Raw genomic sequence first — 27320 nt, 5'->3', positions numbered from 1 at the left:
ATTAACCGCACGCACACAAACAGTAGATAATTGGACACAGACAAGAGTTTTGTGTGGAACTGTTGCATACAGCATAAAGAACATATATAACATTTCACAACTATCCTTCCCAGTTTACCTGAGTCACACCGAGTGGAACTGAGTCAAAGATATTTTTAGTTTATGTCCCCAAGATATTTGTGTTTAAGATTTATTTTACAAAGCGCTGAGAAATTTCAGCATTTATCTATTTCCATAAACAATGTCTTGATCACGTTGTGTAATCCACAGTCCTCAGAGGCAACTTTATGTTGAACCACTGAAAAAATGTCCCTGTAAGACGTGCTGGCCGTGTGAATAATTTACAGTCACAGAGACATTAAATCTGGGAGGTGATGTCACTGTAACTCAAATAAAAGTATAGACTTTAGTTATTTTATTTATCCATGGCCTATATTGTTTTTGCATCTTTGTGTGAATTAGTGCTTTTATTTAGATTTTATTTCACATTTTGTGTATGCAAATAGCGTACAAATATATATATCTTAGGCTATAATTTGTGCTTTCCGTGTGGATGGTTCAGTGATGGACAGGCACATGCGTGTACGTAAATGTGAGATGCGCACGTGCATAAACACATTGTGAAACTAGAGGTTCAACCATATCAGTAAAAGCCTTATTTTAATTTTGATGGGTCTTTCAAGCAGATAATGTTGCCATGACATTAAAATGCCATGATGTTAACAACGGGGAAATAATGAGCCACATTTTTAAATATTTTAAATAAAAACGAACAGAAAATCCTGGATAATGAGAAATTAGAGGGTCCCACAATATCTACAAGCACCTCAGTTTAATTTTGCTGGGCGTCCTGAGGAGAGGATCAGAGTGTACCCCCACTCCACCATCCCTCATGTTCTAGTTCTTAAAGAAAAGAGGCCTTCATATTTGTGACTGTGATGCAAGTGTGGGTGTGACGGTGTGTGTTTGGGAAAGGCCTGAAGGCTTTACAAAGGCACAGGAAAATCCCACCGCAGGCCAATCAGAGCGCCTGCTGTATCTGTATGTGCGATAGGTGGGGTGAGAGTCTGTGTGGTTATCAGAGACTGGTGTAGGCATGGTTATATCTGTGGATGTTGGGCCAGCTGTATTGATCCCTCCCCTGAGAGCACAGGTGGAGGTGGTGGTGGTGGTGGTGGTTGCGGGGGCCGGATGGGAAAGAGGAGGCGGTTGATAACAGTGTCAACTGACCCAGGTATGCTTGTAGCTGAAGCGTGGGAGGGCACTGAGGTAACGCCCAACAGGCTCTCAATAGGCCTTGTTCACAGAAGTCAGTCAAAGGTTTCACATGAGAGCATGGCATGGGCACAGAGGGTGATCTGTAATGTTTAGACAAGCAGATAGCATTATTGGATTGTCAGTGACTCTGACTTTTTTTTTTTTTTTTAAAAGCCTTAAAATTCTGGCCCCATTTTATTTAAATCTTTATTATCTTTGACAAAAAGCAGATTTTTTTTTTCCTCTTGTAACATTAGATTTATAAAGAACAACCACATCCTTGTTTTATTTAATGCAGTTTGTTGCTACAGACTTACTTGGTCTGGTGGTATGATGCTTAATGTTTCCAAACTTTAAATACATTTCGCTCCATAATGGACAAATTATGACTTTTCTCTACATGTGCCACTGTTACACAATGATTTAGCATTTACCTGTTGAAAAACTGACAAGGTGTCGCCTTCAGCTGATTCGTATAATGTTTAATATTTGATTTTCTGCTTTATTTAAATTTAGTTTTGGCACTTATACTGCCTTAAAGCAAATTTATGTCACTTTTAAAAGAAGAAAAACACGTTCTCAAGCTTACAAATGAAAAGTTGAACTCACAGCAATAAAATGCATCAATAGTGCAATTAAGTTTGTAAAATGTGTCATTTTCTTCTAACAAACTGTAGCTTTAAAGAAAGAAGAAGGCTGCTTTACTTGAAGGTTTGTGGGTTACAAAAGATCTCACTGAACACTAATTTCTAACATCAATAAATCACACCTATCAGGGAACATTATTAGAGGGTTGATAAGATTAAGATTAGAGGAGTAAATTCAATATGTGTGTGTGTGTGTGTGATTAATGGAGACAGACAGTCGCCGTCCTCCCAGCCATGTGCGCCACACAGCAGATCAGCAGATAGGGACGCATACTGCACGGAGCCTGGATGACATTTTTAAAGCCTGTATCAATCACTGTGGAGGAAAGACTCCCTCACGTTTATAATGTTTGAGTATCAGTGGACTCACCATTAAACTGCGGGGTCTAAATCATTTTCTAAGCATGTTGAATCACCTGTCACAATCCAACACAGCAGGTACTGTGCACATATCATCTGAAAGGTTTAAAAAACATTTTGTTTGTCATCGTTCTCTAAAAAAAAAAGACGCTGTAAAATGTTTGATAAAGTTTAATACTTTGACATTTACACGTGGTAATACACCCCCTTTCTTCCTTAATTGGTAAGTTCCAATAAGATAAATTAAGCACAGGGGGAGTTGGTGGATGTAGGTTACTAATTGTGCTGCACCTTCATTGCAAGTTTTGTCTGTAACCACAACACCACACATCTTGTATTAAAGATGGGGGAGCGGTTGCAAAGTCAAAGAAGTTATGTTTGCTCTTTTATTTTTTTGTAAAGCTACATTCAGTAAGTCATGGAAGCTAGAGGCTCACCTTTGCAAACACACAGGATTGGTAAGTGGCTGTGAACAGCTAGAAGCCAGGTGAATAAGTGTGTACACAGGACATGAGGGGGACCCAGTTAACACCCTGTAACAGTTGCTATTGTGTTTGATGGCTGGTAAATGTTGTTGAGTTTATGTCAACTGTTTCCCTGATGCTAGAAACCCTTCTCCTGTGAGAACTGTGACAAGAGCTTTTGTACTCGATATCAGCTCACCAGACATGAGCTCAGTCACGGCGGGGGAAAAAACCACACAAGTAAGCTCCTGTGGAAAAGTAAAATGTAATCTTCTCGGTGTTTCTCATGCTGCTTCTGATCACTTTGAACTGCTACCTGCTCTGTTCTCCAGGAGTCTGGCTGACGGATGCTCCGAGGCCTTTGTCACAAATGCCAGCATGAAGAACCACATGGCTCGAGTCCACCAGCACCAGGAGAAGCCATACCAGGTAACCAACCTTTGGTATATCTTTTTTATTTGTTTATTTAGCAGGTCTTTGATATTTTGTTATTCTGGGTTGCTTTTGCTCTTCTTATTCTTTCAGTGTAACCATCAGGGCTGTGGAAAGGATTTCCACAAGAGGAACCAACTGAAAGCACGTGTGTGAGCACCAAGATATCCTGCCTTTTCAGTGAGTGGCTACAACAGCTGACGCAAGACTGACATTTTTGCACGTCTTTGTCCCGCTCAAATCTCAACTTTGCTCTTCTTTCCATGCAGTTGTACTTTCAAAGGATGCACAAAAGAATTTCCCACTCTTGGAAAACTGAAACGCCACGAGAAAGTGCATAAAGGTTGGTTGGTAATGAGAGTTTTTAGTTTTGTTTTTACGGTGTTAAACTAAAATGCTTGTCTTTCTGCTGCAGGTTATCCTTGTGAGACTGAAGCGTCTCTTTTCGTGGGAAAAACATGGACAGGACATCTGAAGCACAGAAATGAACACGGAGGTATAAATGTAATGCTGGGCAGCACTCAAGTCTGTTGCGTTGCATACATGGTTACTCATGAGCTGCTGAATCACAGTCTCTGTATTTTAATTGCTTCTTTTGTTCTCAGTCAAGTTACCGTGTGGAGTGTGCAAAAAGTCCTTCACCAATGGATGGTTCTTGCGTGTGCATGAGCTGCATGTCCACTCTGGGGAGAAGAGGACGTTTTTGTGCCCCAAAGAAGGCTGTGACAAAAAGTTCACGCGTCGCTTCAACTTGGAGAATCATGTACTGGGAGACCATGAGGGCAAGAAGCCTTTTAGCTGTGCCTTCGCCGGCTGTGGGAAGAGCTTTGCCATGAAGGTAAAGTAACAAACTACTTTCTTAAACTAGAGGTATCCAGCAATGCTGATACTTTAGGTTTTATGTCTTTTTTTTCTTGAAGAGTACAGTTTGCTGCAGGCCCAATACAATCATGGGTGAAATGTTAAACTATTTTCAATTAAAGTGAACATTATCCTGAGTAACATGTGCTGCTTAGTAATGCGTTTTTCAGTGTTGAGCAGCACAAACTAAATTCTGGTTACCTTCATTATAGTTTTTAAATGGCAATTATATAGCTAAAAAAAACAAAACAGCAAATGTACAACTAAATGACGTGTTGACATTTTGGGTGATTCGGTTAAATTGCTGATACTGTAGGTAGTTGGTAACTCCTATCATTGTTAATCAGGAAAGCCTGTGGCGACATGGAGTGGTGCATGACCCAGCAAGGAGAAAGCTGAAGGTAAAGTGTCCTTGTTGCCTTTTTTTTTTTTTTTTTCTATAGGAAATGTGACTCTTCTCCCTTCTGTCCTTGTATATGATGCATGGTTTTATTTCTCTGCTCCCCTTTCAGAAACTGCATCCTAAAAAGAAACAGCCCTGGCGGATGGCGCTGCAGGTCAAACTGGCAGCTGCAGCTAATCAAAGGGAGACCAGCAAGCTTGCTGCAAAGCTGCGCAATACCAGTTTAGATGACGACAACAAATCCTGAGGTGCATTATAAATACCTGGATGTTCATTAATGGCGAGACAAATCACATTTCTGTTGATGTACTTTCTTTATGCCCGTGTGAATAAAGCCTTAACGATAAAGCCCAATTCTTTCTACACCCGTTTAAATCTAAGCCTCAAACATGCTTAAGTGCCCTCAACACTCCAGTCCAACTTGCAAAGTGTAAAAGCACACTGCAGAGTCATTAATCCTCGGAAGGAAATGTTTATTAACCAAACAGAACACACATTCACACACATGTATAAAACTCCAGCTGATGGGACAGCTGGTTGTCATGGTGATGAGGCCTAAGGGCAGTGGAGCCCCCAGGGTGCGGCAGGTTTCTAATAAGGCCTGAGGCTTATTCAGCTGGATACAGCGCTGGTGTTGCAGAGCATCTTGATTTAAAGTGATTAGCGGTCGTTATCCTTGATGATGGAGGATCACGGTCTAAAATATTTTATCTCTGCCTGCAACGATGCATCCACCTGAATGTAGCCCTGGTTTCTACAACTGCCTGGTGAGGTGAATACAGCACAGATCGCCTGTTAACAGTTGCAGTACCATTCTCCCCTGCTTGGAGTGAAGACAACATGACCATATGAACACAGCAGTGTGTTTGTGAGTGCAGTCTGTCGAGTGACGTGGCACGATCTGGATCAGTTCCCACCTGGTCAGGACAGGCTTGGTCCTGCTGGGTCTACAACAGTTCTGGATGCTTTTGGTCCTGGATTAAGCCCGGTATGGAGCGATGTACATTAGCGTGTACCAGTTCACTTTGGCCAAGGTCGTTCCCGATATAGAACATTCAGCGTAGTACGCAGCCTGCTGCTGACAGAGCCCGGCTATACCAGGCTGCCAGGCCAGGAGACCACGGTAAGCGCCACCCGGCTGCGCTGCTCTTTCAGCATGGGCACCAGCGCTGAGTGGCTCATTCCTGCTGTCGACAGGCCGTTGACTGCGACTATCATGTCACCACACCTGCGACCACACAGAGACAAGTCAGTAGGGACTTTAAATGGGACCTGAGAGGTTGTTAACGTGAAGTTCAAATAGCATGTTATTATGAAGCGTCATAATAACCTGCATCTGAAGTGACTGCAATAATCTGCATATTAATCTGTAATTAAGATAATTAGTGGCAGGTTTGCAGCTTCTTTTAAGAAAAAGACTCCTGAAGTGGAACCCAGTGCAACATGTGTGGCTCATGGATGTACATTTTTTTGGACAACGACAGAGATTTAAAGCTCAAGACTTCTGAAGCTGAGGCTACACAGTTCTTGTTAGTAGAAAATGTATCATTGATATTGGTCTTTTCATCAGATTTATTTGCACGAGGAAAAATATTGAATATCAGCAGATTTATCTTCAAATCACTGAGAACCAAATGGCCTCTGTTTCTTAATATTGTCTTACTGCTGAGACGGAGAAGCTACGGAGAGAGGAAGGTTTAGTGGAGAAAATCCTGGTGGTTTAACCTCAGGTCAGTTGTGGGAACATTAAATTTAAGATAAATGCTATCTTTGCGTGAATACCCAGAGAGCCAACGTGTCTAATAAATGCCTCTACCTTTGAACTGCAGAACAGGGTTTATCAAATTTTGTAATACTTACAATAGATGTTAATCTTAATGATTTATAATTATATATGTTGTGCACACAGACGAGGTCAAACAGTATTGATTTTTTTATTGGTTGTTAATTGCATCACAACAATGGATAAGATAGTGATGACACAGCAAAAAGGCCATGCCTGTAGAGCTTGGTATACAAAAAGAGGACAGTAAATGCTGCAAATCTTTGCCCACTAAGCTTCCGAAAAAATTTCCCCTCGGGGATTAGTAAAGTAACTACCTAACCTAACCTAACCTTCCTGCTAAGCTGCTAAACAACTGTAAGACATTTAATTTTTTTTTTATTGAAGTTTTAAGATGCTAAAAAAGGATCTGAAGTGAAAATGTTTTGTTTTGTTCTTGTATCTGCCTAATATCATCACGCCACTCTCATCTATCACGCGGATTTATCTTCCAGCCAATGCACCACGACATCACTGCTAACACAAGCCACTGATAGTGATGTGAAGACCAACTCACTTGAGGCGGCCGTCATAGTACGCAGGTGTGCCGAGGACGATGGTCTTGATAAAGAACGCCTGGTTGCCGTGGCTTTCCTCGTAACCCCCGACGATGCTAAAGCCCCAGCTGCCGGGGTGACTCCTACGCAGGACAATCTCATGACTACTGTGGAGGTAGCTGCAAGAAGGGAGAGGAGAGTGAGGGACGGCTGGACAGACAGACAGATGAAGTGAGAATAGTTGCAACATCCAATGACATCTAACCAGATGTTCAAAGAAAATATTCTAAATGACAATTTTTGATGATAAATGTCCCACCTTATACTGTCCAGTCGGGAAAAAAGGAAAAAAGAAAGAAGTCTCTGCATTAGCTTGAAGCAGGTGAGGAACAGCGGACTCTCAGGACACGGTTAAACATGCAACATACAATCCCAGATTCAGACATCTGGTCTCGGCACTGCGTCTAAGCAACACATCTCAAAAACACATTCATAGCCAGAACTCTGTTATTCTAACTTTGTAATTCCTCCTCTCCTCTGCATACTCACCTGGGCAGGCCCAGCCACATGACCCACGATGGCGACCAGTTGGCATCAAAGTCACTGTCATGAGTGTGAGGCAGCAGCTCGTCGTGGTCGTGCTCTTCCACCATGCTCACCTCCAGCACCCGCAGCTGCACTGAGGGCGACGCAGCGCTGGCCTTCAAGGTGCCCACGGCCTCACTGTGGCTCAGGTACGTCAAGTCCTGCCCGTTTATACTCAGCAGGACATCACCTTAAAGAAGGGAGTAAGAAGATGAAGTGCTTTCTGATGGGGAATATTTGTGATCTGACTGTATGCGCCTGGTTATGGACATTTTCCGAGTGAGCGTTCACCTCTTTTGATTCGTCCGTCCCTCGACAAGCAGCCATGTGGTTGGACGCTCGTCACAAAGATTGGCAGCTCCCCGCTCTTACTGCCCCGCCCTCCTGCGACAGTCATGCCCAGAGACTCAAGAGGTTCCTTCTTCACAGTGATGTGTTTCTCCTTACAGGTCACACACTGGGACAGGTCCTGGGAGTAGTCACAAGACGACAACACACACGCACACGCACACACACACACACACACACACACACACACACACACACACACACACACACACACACAAAGGATCTGTGTTAATACAACAAAACGTGTCTATTTGCAGATAAATGTCCTTGTCCACTTTGGAAATCATTGTTTTCAATTCTCAGTTCTGGTTTTAATCTCATAAAATTCCACAAAGTACGGTAATAATGACTTTTATTTTCAATCAGACTTCACAATGTGAAGATTAAACTAAAAATGCCACCATTTGCATGTTGGTGGTACAAAAACTCAAAACGCACACAAACATGTAAGAAATGTTCTCACTCTATGGGTGCTGGTGCGGGACAGGTTTATGGGCACAGGACTCGGGGTGGAGCTGTGGTTAGGCAGGAAGTGATCAAGGCAGTAGAGGTCTCTGGTGGAGCTTGATTTTGGCGGTGGGGGTGGAGTTGGTTTGCTGGGTCGGCCAATCAGCAGGTGGACTCGCTCCCCACTGGCCTGGAAACACAAGAGTCGGTGCTTTAGAGACAAATCTGAAGTTACAAAATTCCTCTTCTGTCCCTGTCTGTCATACCAAAAGAGATCTTTATGACCAAATGCACCTGTATGATCTGAGCCGCCTGCTCAGGGGTGCCGTGGCGTAGGTCCTGCTCGTTGACTGCCAAAACGCGGTCGTTACTCCGCAGTCTGCCATCCTTCGCTGCCAGGCCTCCCTCCAATAGATCCAACACAAACACTCCTGACTCATCCGTCCGCCGCACCAGCTTGATGCCGAGCTGCTCCGAGGAGTCTCGCTTATGTAGGGTGATTCTCAGTGTGGCGGGGCTGGACGGGGTGCCTTCAGGGGTGGAGCACGGGGCGTGGGGCACCGCCGGGGTGGAGGAGGAAGAGGAGGGAGGTGCCCGGGAGGCGCAGCGACGCTCCCTCAGCACTGTCAGCTGCAGGGTGGTGCAGGGGCGTGCCAGGGTGGAGCGAGCAAAGCTGTGTGGCACGTTACTGATGTCCACATTGTTCACCTTGGGAGAGAGAGGCATCAAACAAGACGTTGGGATATTAGCCTTTTTTTTGTGAGTCGTGTTTGTGTCCACCTGACAAATGTAAAGCCAGTATTCATTCTCTTTTAACTCCTTTTTAGTCGCCATCATCTCCTGAGAAATATGTCTCTTTAGCAGTAAAAGACTTTCACTTTCTTCACCAGCTGGTCGCTGACTTGTGTGTGTCTTTTGTGGTACTGAAAGTGAGTTTAAATCAGATCTTTCTTGCTAAAAACAGCCGTGACTTGAAGTGTCGACGATGAGAGCAGTGAGAGTGAACAAGTTGCAGCCTTGAAACCAATACGAGGTAAATCCTGCTAAAGTGCTCAGTAGTTTTGAAGTAAACTGCCAAATCAAGTGATAATTCTCTGTGGATTTCTCACGATGAAAAACTCCATTGCAAATACAAGGGACATGATGATTTGCTAAATTAAAAGAATTTAGATGAAATCAGGTGATAATCTCTGAAATGTTTTTCAAAAAATTTCCACAAATGAAGATACTAAACTTTATTAAACCGCATCGTATATGCTGATACCATGACCAACCTTAACATCAATCTTGGGAGAAAACAATCACTAATTGCTAAAGTGAAGCTCTAAAGTAGCCAAAAGGACACTTATTATTGTTCCTCTCTTGTAAATGACACAGGATGTTTGGTAAATTATAAACTTCTTCATCAAATATCCCCTGAAAACACTAAAAACTAAATCTCTCACCTGTAGTATCTGATCCCCAGCCAGCAGCCTGCCGTCTCGTGCGATGACGCCATCTCGGTACACTTCCTGAATCACGATGTTGATGAGAGGCGTCTCGTTTCCACCGACGATGCTGATTCCCAGCTCAACGTACGGGTTCGCTCGGTGGACCTCTATGGCAGTTATCTCTCCTTCAGGGAGGGAGGGCAACTTCACACAGCCTAATGGGACATGGCAATCACGTTACACAGTTGCATTTCACAACGCAATTCCCACATCTTTCTAATCATCGGTATGAAGTTGCCTGAATGTGATATCCTTTTACAGCTCTTGCACTTGCAAGGAAACTAAGCTGCAGTATTTCACTATCTCAGATCTCTAATGTGCAGCACTGTGAGAAGATGTTCAAGTGAAGGAATGATGTCATACCCTCCTCAGCAGACAGAGGTGGGGATTCAGGGCAGTCCCAGCCCGAGGAGGTGGAGCTAACAGAGCGGAGGAGATGGATGCAAGGATTACTGAGGGGCCGCTTCACCCTGGGAACCACACACTCCAACCCTACCACACCTAAAGACAGAAGGACATGCAGAAATGGACGCCGAGTCTATTAAGATTTTGTTTTAAACCTAATTGACAATTTAAATCTCTTCACTCAGGACAAGGCCAGTGGATCGACTCACTGTCTTCTTCAGTGCTTTCCTCAAAGGCGGGGTTGTCGTGCCCGGCATCGTCCGTCCACACAGGTCCGTTGCCGCAGGCAGGATTAGGTCCGGGGGGCGGCGAGGGCGTGCGGTCCCTCAGGTCTGTCTGTGGGGAGTGGGGCGATCTGGGGGGGCTGGTCACCATCGCTCGCTCATCCCCACTCTCACATCGAGGGCCGTCCACACTTGTCTGCTGACACCGCGTCCCAGGACACCTTTCACCAAGCAACAGGTGTCAGTTTGTTAGTCCATCTGACGTGTAAAGAAAATCAGGTTCAGCTTCAGTTCATTTGATTTAATGCTCGTTTGATCCCATCAACTCCTCTTGTAGTTCGCAACGTCCACAAGGGAGGTGCAGGGTGAAGGGTCGGGAGCAGCTGGGAGGAATTCAGTGTGCTCAGAAAAAAAAAAAAAAAAAAAAAGCAGTTTTTGTCGGAAAAGTCTCAACATTCGGTAGTTAGGCTGCAGCACTGTCACACAGCTTTTTCATTCAATTCCTCAGTTTTTGTAGAGGCTACTTCAACATTTGAGTATAGTACTTTCAAAATCAAAGCGGCAGGAGCCGAGATGTCAGGACTTTTAGTCCCTTGTATGGGTGACGCTTCAGAAATGCGCTTTCAATAATTCAAACTAATAGTGCGTGCCATTAAACTTGCTGTAAAAGCCCAAGTCTGTCAGACATCCCCAGTTTGACACTGGCTTTTTGTTATACATTTAAAGTCTGATTACATAATATTCTACTGTGTATTTTAAACAGTTACATAAAGCCACAGGAGACTTTACGTAACTGTTTGCACTGGTTTTGTAATACTCCTCATGACCAGTAAAATTATCAGGTGTAAGAGAGGTAAAGTGCCCCTTTAAGCCTGTTTAAAAAAAATAACTATGTGAAATAATTGGCTAAAATATCAAATAACTTTTAAGCGAACACAAAGTCCTTGAAGCTCTCAGAGGAATGGTACTTCTATGCTAAGTGGGCATCTTCATCTGCTAAGTAATATCACATCATATAATAAAACCCTTTAGACCACTTATAAGTCACAAAATAGTAAAAAAAATAAATAATAATAAAAAAGTCCTCTTAGGAATTTCCCAGAGGCCAAGGTGATTTTTATTTTTGCTTATTTTGCCCGATTTATACTTTAGACCACAAAGATATTCAATTGACAAAGGCATAAAGGACAGAAAGGCAGCAAATTCTCACATTTGGGAAGTTGAAATCAGAGAAGATTGCGTTATTTTTGTTAATTTATAAACTACTTAATTGATTGGATAGTGAGGTTCAAGTTAGTTTCAAAACATTCAGCCACTTCAAACTGCTCTTTCCATGAAAGAGCCCCATAAATAGAAACTCTTGAGTGAAAAACTAAAATAAAGACATAAAGACAGACTCAAGGGATCAATGTGGTCTCACCCTTAACTGATTCTGAAGTATTTACTGTGAGTAGCAGCAATAAGGTGACTGAATTATTTAACTGCTTCTGCTCTTCCTTCCTTGGCTCCCTAGAAAAACAGGATATTGCTGTCCCATCCTACTTTAAGCTTTCAACGTTCAACACCAAAAACACTCAGCAACAGGTATTAGACTGCCGTGTGGCCTTGTGCAATGTCCTTCCCTTTAATTAATTGTCTTTTTCACCTATCCTTGACCCATAGTGTTTTCCATTAATGTCAAGATGAACTTTTTTCTCTTTTTTTTTTTACTAATACTTCCTTTACCACTTGAACAGATTCTGCTCACACGTACACGCCATCGGTAATAAAACAAACCGGCCCACCTTGACACCCCCCCCCCCCCCCGAGGAACATTGTCTCCTGGCACTTTCATCTTTTAATCTAATGTTCAGCGACAATCCCTAATCTTGAACATAAATAATGTTGACTGACAAAGTCACACAGACGCAGTAGACTCTTGGCTCCTGTTACTATCTTGGACCTAAGTCTGCGGGGCAGGGGAGCGGTGAGCCCACGTGGGGCTGAGGTTTAATCTTTGCTAAAGAATGTCACGTTAGCTCTCCCAGAGACCTCGTTTGATCTGCCTTACACCATCTCTCCTTGTCCTCTCGACGTAGCATGATGTGCGCAACCTTCGCTGAGACGTACTGCTCTGCTCATGGGACCGACGAAACAAGGACAATTTCAACTTGGAGCTGGGCACATCACCCTGGCTGTCATTTAGCCAAAGCCTCACTTTAAAGACATTAAAGTCGTTGCAGGACTCTCCTGTAAAAACAGCTGACTCGGTAACGCTTGTACCTGACAGCTTGTTAATGAGCTTGTTAAGAAAATCTCCTCAGCTTAACTAAGGTGTTATGTGGTCAGTGGATAACCAGTCAATAAGCCAGGGTTGAAACAACGATGGATACTTCCTTAGCACCAGACACCATCTTAAGAGACCAAAAGGAAGTCTGCTCCCCGATCAATATCTCGACCAGTCAAAGGAACATTTTTAAGTGCTGTTTAAATTCAAGGGCTGCTAGATGTAAAATTATATTTTTTTTTATATGCAGAATTTAGACAACTTTACCCAACCTAACCTGGGTTCCCCTATGGGAGAGCTGATAAATAAATAGAATAAATACACACACAACAAGTCGTATTTCAGTAAAAGACATGATAGACGTGAAAGCAAGAAGGAATGCAAACCGGGAGGCAGACGGAGGATGAAATAGAGGAAAGCAGCAAGGAGAAAGGTGCCATTTTGTCACCCCGAGTCACGCTGACCTCACTTCCCGCCGTGTTGGACTCACCACAGGCCGGGGTTGCCCTTGGCTGTCTCACAGAAGAAGTGGTTGAAAAGGTCTCTGGTGTTGAAGTTGCCCAGCATGGTTGCAGAGTGAGAACATGAAGCTCCTGGTCAGCCAACCCATGACTATGTTAGGGAACCACTAATCTCCCGTCACATGACCAACAGCCCAATAATCCTGTCAGGGTCTCAGCACCTGGTCCAAATGGGCCAGAAGCCAATACGTGTAAATGGGGGAGGGGGCCCTTTAAGGTTAAGGATGGTGGGCAAGTCAAACCGATTTGGCCCATGATTTTATTGGCTTGTTGAGAAACAATCCCATCCTGATGACGGAGGAGTGCTGAAGGCTGCTTATGGTTATTAAAGAATAACCAGTACCTGGTGTCTTTGTTAATTGTCAGGCTGACTCCAACACGGCTACAAAGAAGCTGCATTAACTGTATACAGCTGGTTGTCGTGCATGCAGAGTGTGTGTCCTGCATTCATCCACCTACTGTGTCTGCACATGAGCCTGTATATCCTTACCTGTGTTTGAGGTGTGCCTCCAGATCACATCGTGGCATGCTGAGAGAGCAGACCGGCGTCAAAGGGCACGACACCGACAGCTTGTCCAGCAGCTTGTGCACCAGGATGCTGGACCTGCGGCACGCCTGCAGCTGCAGCCGCGTCCGGTCCAGAGGACAGAAGTCCCTCTCCTGGAGGAAGCTGCGCAGGCAGCGGGCGCAAAAGGTGTGTCCGCACGGCGTGTCGAGCGGCTGCACCAGCGGCTGCAGGCAGATGTGGCACACCAGGTCGTCGTCCACTTCCAGACGGTAGTTGTAAAGGTGGTTCTCCCAGCTGCGGTGGATCTGGCCACACTCTGGACACAGAACCTCCAGCGCCGGCTCCACCGGCCCGGTTAGATCCACCTCACTGCCCGGGCTGCCCATCTCTTCTCCTTCAACACAACTCAGCTTTGGCACAAATGACTCCAGTTGGGCTGCAGGGGCTGGGAAGGGGCACACACACTCCTATCCCATAAGCATCAGATGTTGAACAGGTTGCAGAGAGGACAGATGCCCCCCAGTGGCTGATGGCACATCACCCTGCAGGTCAGAGGGCAAATCAAGAGGGTTAAACAGCTGTTTCAGAGAAACAACAAGTGTCTGATTATGTGCTTGTGCATTTTTTTCATGTGGCAAATGCTTTGTGCACGTGTGTCCACGTGTTTGCATGCGATCGAGAGTGGTACTGTGTGTGTGTGTGTGTGTGTGTGTGTGTGTGTGTGTGTGTGTGTGTGTGTGTGAGTGAGATTATGTATTGCTGCTCCTGTCCACTAATCTGGCAGTATAATCTCTCTTTTGCTCTCGCCTGCTCCAATCTTCCAATTCCACAGAGAGGGAATTATCTGGGATTGAAGCAGAGGGAGGACACAGATCAGAGGAAGTAGGATTGGCGAAGCAATAGAAAGGGAAAGTAGTGGGACAGAGCGATGAAGATGAGTAAGAAAGAGGAAGACGGACGAAAGAGATCAACGGGGAGTAAAAACAGAGACAAGAAAAGAAAATGAACAAGGAAAGAAGAAGAAAATGAGACACGAGTAGAGGATGGGAGGGAGCAGAGATGGGTGAGGCTTTGAAAGGCATTAAAGCCCACAAAAGAGATGAAAATAAAAAAAAAAAAAAAAAAAAAAGCTAAGAACATGGCAGCGATTCTTTGAACACTAGATATTTTTGGCTCCGGCCATGTGCAGCAGATGCACTCAGTCTCCTCTACAACAGATAGAGAACATGCCTAAAGCGAAGTCTTGAAATATAGCACTCCACCGAGCAGAGCGTGTCCCCAGAGCTAATGCACGGAGTATGCGCCGATCCTTTCCACAATGTTTCACATCCAAAGCCACTCAGACCTTCAGCCGCTCTATTAGCCCCGGCTTCTGTGGGCCTGATGCTATCAGCAGACAGCAGAGGGCGTGCCTCTACGCTCGGCGGGCCAGCCAAGCCACAGTGACTACCTGCCTCTGTTCCAGCGAGGGTCTGCTCCTGTCTCCATGACGACCTGGATCCTGTTCTGTTCAGTGGGGCTTGACATTCAGAGTGTAGCCAGAGAGGGATGCAGAGGAGCCACACAACAGATGCACTCCTCTCAGCAGGATGCTCTGCTCCTCCCTGGTACAGCCTGAAAGCTTGTCAGACGGCGATGAGAGTCCCCTCGGTTCGTTTTTTTTTTTTTTTTGCTGCTTTTTCCGTCTCGTCTCCGTGGCTACCCATTTCTGTGTGACAACCTGTCTCCTTGGCTACCGGACCGGTAGTTACTTATTTCAGCCTCCTTTAAGTACGTGCTCCTGTCTGTGTGTGACTGGCTGCTTCTGTCTCTATCCCGCAGCTGGACATGAATTAATCATGAGGACACAAGGCTTCTCTGTTTCTATAACAAAGCTGTGACATCACCTCATCACACAGAAAACAGACTTGTAGACATGCAAGCATAAGTCTACACAAGCAAAAGCAAACTCACACGTCAAGCACAAGAGCTTTTTAGGTACCATACCCTGTGAATAGTCTTTATCAATAAGTAAAGTCTTCAGGTTTTCACTGTGGCAGCAGTTCAGAGTCCTGGCCATGAAAAGCACTTAAATCTATTTTAAACAGAGCTGGACTCTGTGGCAACAGATTCCTTTACACAAGTACTATGAAGACTTGCAAATGCTTGTGTAATATCTCTCTTTTAATCCCAGTGTGTCGGTGTGTGTCTCTGCCTGCGAGTCCAAGGCCATGCCGTTATTGTCGTTGCACCGCTTTCTATATTAATAAATAACAGTCTTGGCCCTGCACCTGTCTCTGCACATTGTTCATTTTTCAGAAATGACAATCTAATCTCACAGCACATGACAAGCTGTAGACTACTACATGCAGGAATTAACGTTTTCAAAGAAGATGAAGTGATGTTTTAGGCCACAGATTTAAAATCTCAGGTCCTGCCGGCTTAGCCTACATTTCCATAAAACCCTATCTCGTCGTCCCTTATCTTTAAAAAAAAAAAAAAAAAAAAAAAAAAAAAATCTAGAAAGGCTGTTAGCCACTTGCAAGACCAGGTCTGCTGCTGTTCTGCAAGGTCTGTTGCAATAGGCTGCTTTTTTCACAACAGCCAGCCATGCATTGATAACAACAAAAACTGACTGATTTCATTGGAATATGCAGCCTTTTTTTTTTTTTCTTCTTTTCTTTCAGTGTCATAGTCCTAATTTACCTTGGCAAAGGACCAACGGCAGTGTCATGGACACGCGGCATGTTTGGTCAAGACCGTTTTTAAAAATCATTGCTCCCCATCTGTCTGGCTCCATCCCACCCTCCACAAGCGGAAAAGCTCCGACAGATGAAGCGACAGCGGCGGTATCAATGCAAAGCCAGCCACACACTGACACCGTTCACTGCCGGCAGTGAGTGAATGCAGATGTGATGTTACCTGCTCCGGCTGCTCCTCCGCGCCCTGCGCTCCGGCCCCAAAGAGGGGGACGATTATTAGCTGCGGGACCTCGATCACGCATTCACCGCAAAGGACCGTTCCGCAAACCCCGCACGAAAACGCCCCCGTGCCTTTGGCGGCGCTGACCCCGCCCACTGCTGTCCGTCAACGCGTGTGGGCGGGGTTTGCGGCTGTCAATCTAGAGCAGAATTAAAGGTGGCTTCTAAACCGCCTGTTTAAAAAAAACTAAATCCCCCCCCCTCCCCCTCCAATAGGCTTTCTGGACCCTCAGTCGCCTCCTTTATAATTAACCTATTATGATGCAAAATAAGTTTTCATTCGAATAAACAGAATATAAACAGAGGGATTCGTTACAGTTGTTTAGTTTTGGCTAAAAAAAAACCCGTATAAACAGACGTAAAGTTTTTCACATTTTCAACTACTTGCTTTAGTCATTATTAATAAATCATTAGTGGTGCTTTGTAGACTACTTTAGACTTTGAACTTTTGGGTTGCCGGTTCGACAAAAAAAAAAAAAGAAGAAAAGTCAAGGAGTCTCAGTCTCAAATCGAGTCTGCAGTAGTCAATGTTATTAAAAATTAATTGAAGGGTAATAAACTAATAAACAAGCGATCCTGTAGTTCTACATATTGTTAACAAGTTTTTCAATATCGGCATTGTTATATCTAGCATACTGCACTGTTCAGATGGCAGATTATCATTTTGACATACAGAAAACATAATCAAAGTGAAACAGAAACTTCTCAAACAATAAAGTGCACTTAGGTATAAGATTAAAAATGACCTTACGTGTTGATTTATAGTCAATAACAACACCTAATAAATACGTTTGTATTATATTAAATACAAATGGCTGTACTTACTGGTAATTACTGAAGAGACTTTTTCTTGTAGAGGAGCATTTGTAAAGCCTAATGGTGTAGTTTTATCCTTTAACTTTAAAGGAGCTGAATGAATTCACCAGTTTATTTTCGGTTTAAACTTCCCAATAAACAAACCCCGCTCATTTCTCTGGGTTTTAAGTTTTAATTAAAACATTTCAACATATTTGTTGAAATACATCGCATTATTTGTCAAGCCAGCTGTGTTTGAGGAGTCGTATGAAAAATATAGGCTACTTTTTTCTTCTTTTTATTTATTTATTTTTTTTGTCGGAAACGATCAGGCAATTGCTCAGGGCAGCCTAAACCACGGGGTCCTCCGTTTGAAGGACCTCGCGGAGAGGTAAACAAGAGATGTCGCGCTAATTAACATCCGACCATCGATTTTAATTGAATTAACTTTGCGTGCAACGTCGTGTAAAGTGATCAGGACGTGATGGCAGAAGATAACGAACTGGAAAGGTTGGTCGCCGTCTTCCTCAGTTCATCCTCAAGTTCATAAATAACCGCTGCTATTTGCGCGCACCGCGAAGCAGGTCGGTATTTTTAGTCCAGCGGACACCGTGAGCTGTCCGGTTAAAGGTCGAGGCTGCTGATCCAGCTGCCCGGGTCAAACCGGGACACCGCTGCCGGTCCCTCTCTGGCTCCTAATGATTCACTTTCTCCTCCACAATCCCAACTGCATCACTCTTTCTTCTCTTTTCTCTCTCCCACTCACCGGTTCTCCCTTTGGCTCCCCCTTGAGGTGTTGCGCCACGTTTTGTCTTCCACTGTCCCCCGTTTGCTCCCCTTCACATGGCTCACGTTGGTCTTTTAAAAAAAAAAAATATATATATATTATTATTATTATTTGTTTGTCCATGTAGGCGCGCAGTGGAGGAGCTCCTGAAGGAGACGGACCGAGCCCGGGTGAGAGCGGAGACCATGGGCCCTGCAGGATGGTGAGCACTGTGTTTGACATCTGTCGTGTGGATGTCTGAATGTTACTTATCAGCTCAGCTGCGGGGCTTGTTTGGTTGTTTCTGTTAGATTAGTTAGATTAGATTAGATCTTGTTTAGATTTGGCCTTTGCAGAGTTTGACTTGTTTCTATGATGTATTCTTAAGTAATGCGCTTGCTCAGATTATCAGTAAACTCTTGACAAAAATGGTGGTACTCTACTCGCATAAATGTATTCATGGTTGAATGAAATTGATCCATGGGAATAATAACACTCAAATCTACTCCCAGAAGACACTGAAATTAACCCTGTTTAAAACCTATGTAGTACCACTTTTTTTTTTTTTACTTTATATGATATTCATATGAGGAAAACCAGAACATTTAACAAAATAAAATGTATTGATTAAAAAAACCCAACAACTATAAATTAGTATGGTGCCACTTGATGGTTGAAGCTTGATAATTTACTGTCCACAGCTTTGAGCTGATGTTTTCAGGACCATTTTAAATGACTGTCTTTGAGCTCCTTTATAGGGCCATGAATAGGATTAATTAGTGTCCTAGATTTTAGCTGGTGCATTGCAGCCAATTCCACCTCCAATAGTTGTGTTAGGTGTTGCATTACATTTATCAAAAATTACTGCTGATGGTTAGACTTAGCCAAGAATAGCACCTAAGCAACAATGCAGCCATTAAAATGTGAAACCCCTGTTCAGAGTGAATAAGCAGGACCATAGCCAGGAATGAAAGATTTGGTAGTCGTAAATCCAAATCCCAGAGTTTAGGCCAATAAATCTAGTTTTTTTTATGATTCATATCAGAAATGACATAAGGAGGTGTCTAAATTCTATTTTAAAGCCCCAAAATGGAATAAAAGCGTTGTGGATAATTACTAAATCATTTATTTATGTATATTGTGATAATTTAATACCGAAATTAACCTTTAAAAATACCCACTACTTTTCAGTTTAGTTTTTTTTAAATTAGTTTCACATTTATCCAAAAGGGGTTAGGGTAGAACATCCAGAGGCTCTGGCAGCCACAGGGTGTGTTTGACAACCTTTAGAGCTGATCTGTCCTGTGATGTGGTGCATGGTCAACCTCTGATCTCAGTGATGACCATCTTTTGCTCTAATGGTCAGAGAGGTAAGTGTAACATATCTAACCTGCTGTAGTGTTTCCACCTTGCATCAACATGAGATCAGATCAAAAGTGGCCAGCTTTAAACTCGGTGTTCTCATCTGGCATTTCATACATCTCTAAAAGCATCTGGATTGACCACACTCACATCTCACTTCCCTACTCTGTATGCAAATGAAGACGTTCTACGCCACGGAAGTAAATAAGCACAAGAATACGAACAGATACACTCACTGAGCCTCATTTTACTGCCCCATCTGTACGAATAGTATGATGTATTTCGCATTTCTAAATGTCTGAACACTCCTGTAAACCTAATTCACAGCCTGAAACCTGACCTGGAGTCAGATTCATTAATTGTTCCAGCACGTCTCAGCAGCTGTGGATCAATAAACTGCGCGAGGACGCAGCGGCTCTCCCACAGCTGTGGGTCTAGTGTGTGTTTGAAATTACACGATGTAAGAAAAAAAAAAGTAAACCCAGAGGAGGCTTTGGTGAAACAGGAGTCACGTACAGCCTGAGTTTTAATTGATGCACGGTGGAAACGACTCTCTGACAGTCGGATAGCTGAAACAGATGTGTTTGTTCACTCCTCTGTCAGGCTGAAGTGCCCTCTGCGGAGCACCAACAAGCGCTTCCTCCTCAACACCCTGCGCTCCACGGGCCTGCAGCGGCGCACCGGGGAGCCCAGAGCCGAAGACTCCACCACAAGGTGGCGCCCGAGGAGCGAGTCCCCGGAGAGGAGCCGCGACCGCAGCAGGACGCCTCCCAGAGATCACGGGAGGAATGGAGGCCACACAGACAATAAACAGCATCACAGGAACAAAAACAAAGATAAGGAGTTGGACAGAGACAACGACAGGCGTCCAAGACACAGAGACGACAGAGACAGTAGACACACGAATGGACAGAACAGAGACAAAGAAAGACAGACTTCATGAGTAAAACACCTCTGTTTGAGGAGGAGCACTGCTTCTCTGGAGACCAACACCTCTCCAGCCAGCAGGGGAGAGAGGTGGACCTTAAAATGCTCAGATAACACAGCTGACAGAGACCTGTCCTGCTCACCTGGCTTGTTAGAAGGAAAAGACTTTAACTTTTAATTCCCGCTGATAAAAAAGGACTCAACATTTCCCTCCACAGGGATGATGAATGGCTGTTTTTTAAATGTTAGTTAACTGACTTTTGACGTCACAGTAGTTAATTCCCTCACATAGTCAGCAACTATGTTAAAATTTATTTAAATGTACTTTTTTTTCCTGTTTTTTGTTTTTTTTTCCAGATAAAAGTGAGTAAATAAATCATTAGGGGGCACGTACATCCTTGCTGGAAATCATTTTTAGCCAACGTTTTAGTTTTCTCCTCACACGACTCATCCTTTGGTCAAATTATGTCCCACCTATATTGAGGAAGCTTGGTATAAATTATAATGCCTTGACCACTCTTCTGACATTATTCACTGATCATAATGTTTACACAGGCCATGCTGCTGTCGCCACTGGGTAAGCACATTCGATCACGTGTCCATCTGACATGTATATAAGCATATTAGAAACGGTTTTGTCTGTCAAAGGAGAAAAATAAACTTCTTTTCCTGACACTCCCAACATGCACCGAGTCCTCCCGGACAGGTGGTCTCCACCTAAAGACCGTATGTAGGTTCGTGACGCTCTAAAACCAAACAGTAACGTTACTATGATCGTAATAATCCAGCGATGAAACCCGTACAGTATTTCTACATGTTCTTGTGCTTCAAGAGAGCAGATGGACATTTACTCAAGCGTTGAAAGTGTTGTAACGCTGCATTTTCCATTTGGCCTGTCTCCAGGTGTGTTTGATTTTCGTTTTATTGTTCCACAGCGTTTTATAGACAACTGACACTCTGTGGCCACGATTACCCATATAGGTCTTTTACAGCAACGTTAAACTGCCTGCATCACTCCTCGCTTTGGCCATTACGCCCAAAAAAATCTGCCTGGAAAGTTGACTAAAATGCGTTTAACTTGCACCATGCTTCATAAAGCACGTTGTCTATGTCCACTGCGGAGAAGAGCTTCGGTTAACTGTTTCCTTCCTCTTCGAAACAACGATCAAATATAAACTCCATTAAGCCCTAGTGCAGGCGGTGTTTTGTGGGCTATAGAATTGGTTTATTTGAACTTTATTGCAGCGCTGAGTGCCCCCATTAAGATATCGTGGAAAGTGCCATATAATTGCTTGAGAAGAACTCAAGTGTAAATAGTCTGTTGATAGTCTGCGCACTATGAAGGTAAAAGCCGGGGCGTCCTGTAAAGTTGCCTGAAAATAAGGTAAATTAACACTATAGAGGGGCTCAAAGTGTTGCATGCGAGCTCGCGGGTTATATAGACACGCTCCACGCGGACGGAGGCTTAATTGAGTTCAGTCGCATACTCCAATTTAATTGGTTGTTTAATGAACTATTGTTTAATGGGGCGGACGCGCAGCCGCTGAATGCTAATAGTCGGCAAACACGGTGAGAGTGCAGCCAGCGAAGGGACCGCAGCAGCTCCGTGTTTGTCCTCACCGAAGGCCCCTTCGTGCAGGGACTGTGGAGCCCACGCGCGCAAAATGGTGTTAAATGATGCATTTACAAAAGTGTAATGGGTACATTTAAAGCGTCAGAAAAGAGTAGACGCGTGAAAAAAAAAAAAGAAGAAGAAGAAAAAAAAAAAGGGGTTATGTGGTGTTTGAGCTTCTTCGCCCGAGTTTCCAGGACAACTGTCTCCATCCAGGTCTCTTATCTCTCAGGTCAACCAATGTTTGCGCCCATACATATCGATTCAACAGCCGCAATGTGCAGACAAGAGATATATCCATATAAATTGTCGATGGCCACATTGTTTGAGGACAAAACATGCCCCACGTCGGAAAGGTGTTCCTCCCATGCGCTCTAGACAAATACCAAATCCCTTTATGTGGAAGCAGGGTCCCGCAGCTTCACCTGTTCACTGTTCTTTTGCTGCTGTGAGGGCAGACGCAGGTGGAGGCAGGTAAACGCTGCGTTATTTACAGAGTGGCATTGATTTCCGCGGGCTGACAGCCGATCTGTTCAATTTACTGGAAAAAAAACAAAAAAAAACCTCAAGCTGTAGAATAACCTGGAAACTGAGAGCAAACAGTGAAACCAATGGCTTGTGCGCTGCAGAGTCACATGGTGACAGAGTGACTCACCTGTGTGGGAGCGTAAGGGCCCCGCAGTTGCGCCAGAGGCAGGTGGAGCTGAAGGTCTACCCTGAGGCAGGGCGCAGATACGGTGCATATGCGCGCAAACGGCCCCCGCAGCCTCGCGTCTTCGCCAGCCATGAATCGGGAAGATCATTATTATCCCTCTCAGGTTTTTAAAGACTCCTGCGCCTTCCAAAGATCACAGGGTGATGACTACAGCCACAGCCCGCCGCCCTGCCTCTACATGAGCAGGCAGGTCCACTCTGTCTACACACCGCCGTCGTCCATGGGAGCCTTGGAGCAGGCAAGCCTCCCTGACATCGCCTCTACTTACAGTCTACCCAGCATGCGGGAGGATCCGGGCGTGCCTCAGGTCCACCACTCGCAGGGGCTCCAGCAGCCGCCGCTCCAGCCTCCAGGTTATGGAGACGCGGGGGAACAGAGCAGATATCACCTCCCGTTCCCCTGGATGAAAACAACAAAGTCACACTCTCACACCTGGAAGGGACAGTGGCCAGGTAACCTCAAACATATCAGTGTTCAACAAGTCATCTAAATGCAGGACTTATCAAAGCAGATGTATCTTTCATTTGATTGTCAGGCTTCAAATTTAGATATATGGACAGTTGTGTTTATATAACAAGTAAGTTCAACTAAGAGTCAGTTGAGGCCCATAATGACATCATGCTCCCAACAATGTGACCCTAGTTGTTTCAGTTTACCTTGTCAGTCAATTTGCAAAAGGCCCGTAAATTCAGCGCTTGCTTTTATTGGGTCTTATTGTCACTAAAGTGTGTTTTTTTTGTTTCTGTACAAAACTTTTCCACAAATTACCATCTACTATCTTATCTCGCTGATAGACACCCAAGCCGGTACAGTCGCTTTTGATTGATGTGGGCCCGGTAACACGAAAAAGAAGAGGTTTTAAACATTTACGCAGAATTTGTATGTACATTTAAAATGTGATAGCTAAAGTTATGAATAATGTATTAGATCAAAACCGTCTTACCGAGAAGGGAGCGTTTTGATTTGTGTTTAACGAGTTTTCTAACGAGCGGGTGTGCGCACAAGAAAAGTAAGGAAGTTTTCTTCTGCTAAAATGAACCTGTAAAGTTCTCAGACTTTTCTCGTATGAGACAAAATTCTTATAGAAACATTTTTCTGCTTCACTTAATGTAGATTGTTGCACTTTAGCAATGATCCACACTCACCAAAGTCGATATTCTATAGGCCTACTGTCCTGTGACATTACAGCCACTTTTTGGTTAGGTTTGACGCACAGCTTTTGTAATAAAACGTTTAGATAATGACAGGATAATGCAGACGTATTATAGTCTATAAGCTACAAGAAGTTTTGTTACAGTGAATATAACATTAAAACTGGGTTTTATTTCAAATTTCTGATGCAGTAAGCTGCAAAAAGTTTCTAAACGGGCCCATTAGGACAATGCCAAGAACCAAATCTGTAATTAGTGCCTTAGAAAATAGGAATTTAAAACCGTCACACTCGATTCTTCATATTATATAATATATATTCATATGTAATATCTATACATTCACGTAGCCTAAACTTTAATTACATTTTAACAAATTCAAAATGTAGGATTTTAGTATCACAGTTTCACTTTCAAGATGAATTTACACAAATTGATTTTTAAAAAAAGGAATTAACCTAATTTCAGTGCCACACATAATACTTGTCTTTCCTGCTCTGACTAAATTACAAAAAACTATGATTGTGATTTAGGTTTGTACAAAATGGAATGGAAAAAAACACTACAGCAACTGATGAATGGCTCATAGGCTAAAATTGTAGGCTGAACTTGTTTCTCTAAGCTACTTTTCTTCCCAAAGTTTATTTTCTGCAATAGGTTATATGCTTGTTTTTCCTGAATGACTGGTTTGAATTTGAAATGTGTTCATGATGAAATTGTAAGCACATCAGTGACAGGTTATTCCTGACAATCAATTTACTAACCAACGGACCTCATCAAGCTCTTTTCTCTCTCCTAAAAATATACTTTGAGCCATATGTAGGAAGAAACAACTTTGCATACAAGTCTCAGCAAGTAAAGCACATTAAAAGAACATTCTGTTTATGCCCTCATATCTCAAACCACAGTATAATCATTTAGTAAACTCTGCTTTTATATAGTTTCCTTTTTTTTATTTGACTCTTGTTTAATGCACTGGGAAACTTTTTGTCCACAAAAAGGAAACGGCAGCATGTACCTTAACCAAAATTTCAGTCTATTTTCTAAAATAATTTTCACTAGCCTATAACCTTCACCTCTCTATAAATCTCAATTAAAATGGAATTAAAATAGTCTCTCATATCACCTGTTGTTTCCAAATCCTTCCAACAAGGGAGTGTTTTTAGTTACATCTCAATTAGGTGTAATTTGTTTGTAACAATGAATGAAATTATTATTATTTTTTTTTATCTTATCATAAAACAAATGCACAGCTTTTGGTTCTGTTCGAGGGGCCACTAACTTCTAATAAGGCCTATAGGTAATTTCAGGAATAAAAATGATTTTCGGATTTACTGTCAGTTATTAGCGATATTATAATTGGAGGACTTGAGATTTTAGTTCAAAATACTGATAACAGTCGGACAACTTTGATAAATGGCATACATTTAATCTCCGTGTGGATTTAGGGCCGTACGTGATGGCGGAGACTGAGGAAAACAAACGCACGAGGACTGCTTACACGCGCGCCCAGCTGCTGGAGCTTGAAAAGGAGTTCCTGTTCAACCGCTACATCTCGAGGCCGCGCCGCGTGGAGCTGGCGCTGACCCTGAGCCTCACCGAGCGCCACATCAAGATCTGGTTCCAGAACCGGCGCATGAAATGGAAGAAGGAGGAGGACCGGAGGAGGGTGAGGGGGACCGACCCGGACCAGGACTCCTCCATCACCTCTGGAGACCAGGGCGAGGCCGCGGGAGGGGTGTCCTCCACAAACGGACCTCACACCAGCACACCCCCTGTTTCCCCCGCTGCACGGTCCCACTCTGTCCGCCTCTGGGTCCAGAGAGCCCGCATAGCCCCACCCGCAAGACTGGGTCCTAAAGGTACATTTCAGGGATCATTTGACTTTGTTTTAATTGGAACTCAATACAAACAGACTTTAAATCCATATTTGAAGGCAGCCCATTTGAAAGGAATGGACTTAAAATGACAGAAAGAATGAAGTCTCTCCTGAATAGGTATGAGTTGGCATTTATAGAAAGTGCTCATTTTCCAGGGGCCCCTATGAATTTTGAATGGTCAAAAATGAGTCCCCTTTTTGGATTTGACAGTCTACCATATCTGAACTGAGTGGGCATTTTTTTCATCCCACTTCGGCACACATGCTTTGAGGTGTTGTGGACACCAGGTGGCATGCAGAGACAACAAAATCACGCAAGGACCAGCTCCTTTTCAACTTTTAGAGACAGCAAGGATTGAGTTGCACCAACTGCTGCAGTCTTACGTTTTCCAGTGCTTTGTTTTTTCACCCCAGACAAGAGAGTAGTGAGCAATAGCCCACAATCATGTTTATTAATGTGCGTAATGTGTACTTTCCATATATATAAGTCGACTCGTATATAAACCTTTACCATGAATAATTTAACTGTTAAATTAGAATCAGCAATGCACCTGTTTTATTGGTTGACTTCATTATGAATAATACACATCATAGATTTGGAATAAAGAATATATCACAGTCACAGTCTTTACATCCAACTCTGGAAATCCAACATTTAAGGTTCATAATTTGTTCGGAGCGTCAGTGAGCACGAGACCCTGGAGACGCAAATGGCATATCTTCTTCACCTCCTCGATGCCGCGCGCCCTCTCCACCGCGCGCTCGTTCTGGTTCCGCTCGGACAGCTGCCGTAAGATGTCGGCTTTGTCGTTCATCCGGGCGCAGATGACAAACGGGAACCCGAAGCGCTTCTTGTATTCCTCGTTGAGCCAGGCCACGCGCGAGGCTTCCGCCGAGTTTAGCGCATCCATCCCGGCTCGTGCCTGCTCCTCGCACGACTCCCGGGTCAAAGTGCCGCTTTGGAGGTCTCTGCCCGCGAGATCCGGGTGACACCTGAGGATCCCCTCTTTACCTGGACACACATGGTGACTGATTATTGCACGCAGTTTCGTTAACGTGATTGGCGCCATTGCGCGCGGAGAAATGTATTGTTATATTAGGGCAGCCATCTCTGAAACTGACACCCAAAAATTCAAACAAAGCAAAAAGACAAAATACTTTTAAGACCATAAAAATGTATCTGTGTATCACCTGATTCCGGAAGAGCGTCGATAAAATCATTGATGCGAGCCTCCAAAGCGGTTAAACTCACAAAGGGACGCCTTGACCACACAGCGGCTGCTACTATTGGACATTTCTCCACCACATTCCCCAAAATATCCACAAAATCCTCGTAAGGAAGAGCATTTACTGCGGCGATGTCCATGTTGGTGTGGGAACACTCTTTAGTGGTGCACAGACGGCGTTTATTGACCTTCGGACAACACTTTGCAACAAGGGTTAATGTACTGGTGGACACAGAGCAAGCCCCCCCCCCCCCCCCCCCCCCCCCCCGTGTCTGGCAGTGGTTAATGTTTTCTTTGTCAGATCAGCCGGCAGTCATCAGATCAGCGAGGATCAGGTGAAAAGAGAAAAAGGGTTTGCTGGTGAGCCTAAAGGAAGGTGCAAAACAGCGAAGC

The 27320-nt window shown here is 43.9% G+C and overlaps 5 protein-coding genes across 7 annotated transcripts; 3 read left to right on the top strand and 2 right to left on the bottom strand.

The window, feature by feature from the left end:
- Positions 1-2607: 2607 nt before the first annotated feature.
- gtf3ab (general transcription factor IIIA, b) lies at positions 2608-4772 on the top strand. The gene is given in 11 exon segments (XM_069151724.1): positions 2608-2652; positions 2654-2722; positions 2872-2978; positions 3064-3157; positions 3254-3303; positions 3305-3340; positions 3430-3503; positions 3576-3656; positions 3766-3998; positions 4369-4422; positions 4534-4772. Coding segments are annotated over 11 exon segments (981 nt in total). The 3' UTR covers positions 4672-4772.
- Positions 4773-4880: 108 nt separating this feature from the next.
- lnx2a (ligand of numb-protein X 2a) lies at positions 4881-16573 on the bottom strand. 3 transcript variants are annotated; one of them, XM_069151720.1, is made up of 11 exons: positions 16439-16573; positions 13520-14079; positions 10228-10463; positions 9977-10114; positions 9569-9768; positions 8418-8831; positions 8140-8313; positions 7620-7797; positions 7293-7518; positions 6764-6922; positions 4881-5652 (listed from the first exon to the last, which is right to left on the bottom strand). In XM_069151720.1, the coding sequence occupies exons 2-11, from the start codon at positions 13921-13923 to the stop codon at positions 5517-5519; spliced, it is 2265 nt and encodes a 754-aa protein (XP_069007821.1). In that variant the 5' UTR covers positions 13924-14079; positions 16439-16573; the 3' UTR covers positions 4881-5516. The 3 variants fall into 3 exon arrangements, with proteins under 3 accessions (XP_069007821.1, XP_069007824.1, XP_069007823.1); XM_069151723.1 differs by lacking the exon at positions 16439-16573 and adding an exon at positions 14988-15454; XM_069151722.1 differs by lacking the exon at positions 16439-16573 and adding an exon at positions 14992-15454.
- Positions 16574-17665: 1092 nt separating this feature from the next.
- On the top strand, positions 17666-20638 carry LOC138199554 (protein POLR1D). Its single transcript, XM_069151719.1, has 3 exons — positions 17666-17802; positions 18207-18281; positions 20024-20638. The coding sequence occupies exons 1-3, from the start codon at positions 17777-17779 to the stop codon at positions 20361-20363; spliced, it is 441 nt and encodes a 146-aa protein (XP_069007820.1). The 5' UTR covers positions 17666-17776; the 3' UTR covers positions 20364-20638.
- Positions 20639-22645: 2007 nt separating this feature from the next.
- Positions 22646-25657, top strand: pdx1 (pancreatic and duodenal homeobox 1). Its single transcript, XM_069151190.1, is given in 3 exon segments — positions 22646-23126; positions 25271-25605; positions 25607-25657. Coding segments are annotated over 3 exon segments (810 nt in total). The 5' UTR covers positions 22646-22702.
- Positions 25658-26247: 590 nt separating this feature from the next.
- On the bottom strand, positions 26248-27105 carry urad (ureidoimidazoline (2-oxo-4-hydroxy-4-carboxy-5-) decarboxylase). The gene is made up of 2 exons (XM_069151189.1): positions 26893-27105; positions 26248-26713 (listed from the first exon to the last, which is right to left on the bottom strand). Exons 1-2 carry the CDS (start codon positions 27065-27067, stop codon positions 26364-26366), a joined length of 525 nt encoding a protein of 174 aa, XP_069007290.1. The 5' UTR covers positions 27068-27105; the 3' UTR covers positions 26248-26363.
- Positions 27106-27320: the final 215 nt, after the last annotated feature.

Source organism: Embiotoca jacksoni, unplaced genomic scaffold (genome assembly GCF_022577435.1).
Source record: "Embiotoca jacksoni isolate LCO1_2020_lvr unplaced genomic scaffold, fEmbJac1.0.p SCAF_17, whole genome shotgun sequence".
Lineage (NCBI taxonomy): Eukaryota > Metazoa > Chordata > Actinopteri > Embiotocidae > Embiotoca > Embiotoca jacksoni.
The sequence above is the reverse complement of the archived record's forward strand: the minus strand, read 5'-3'. Positions and strand labels throughout refer to the sequence as shown.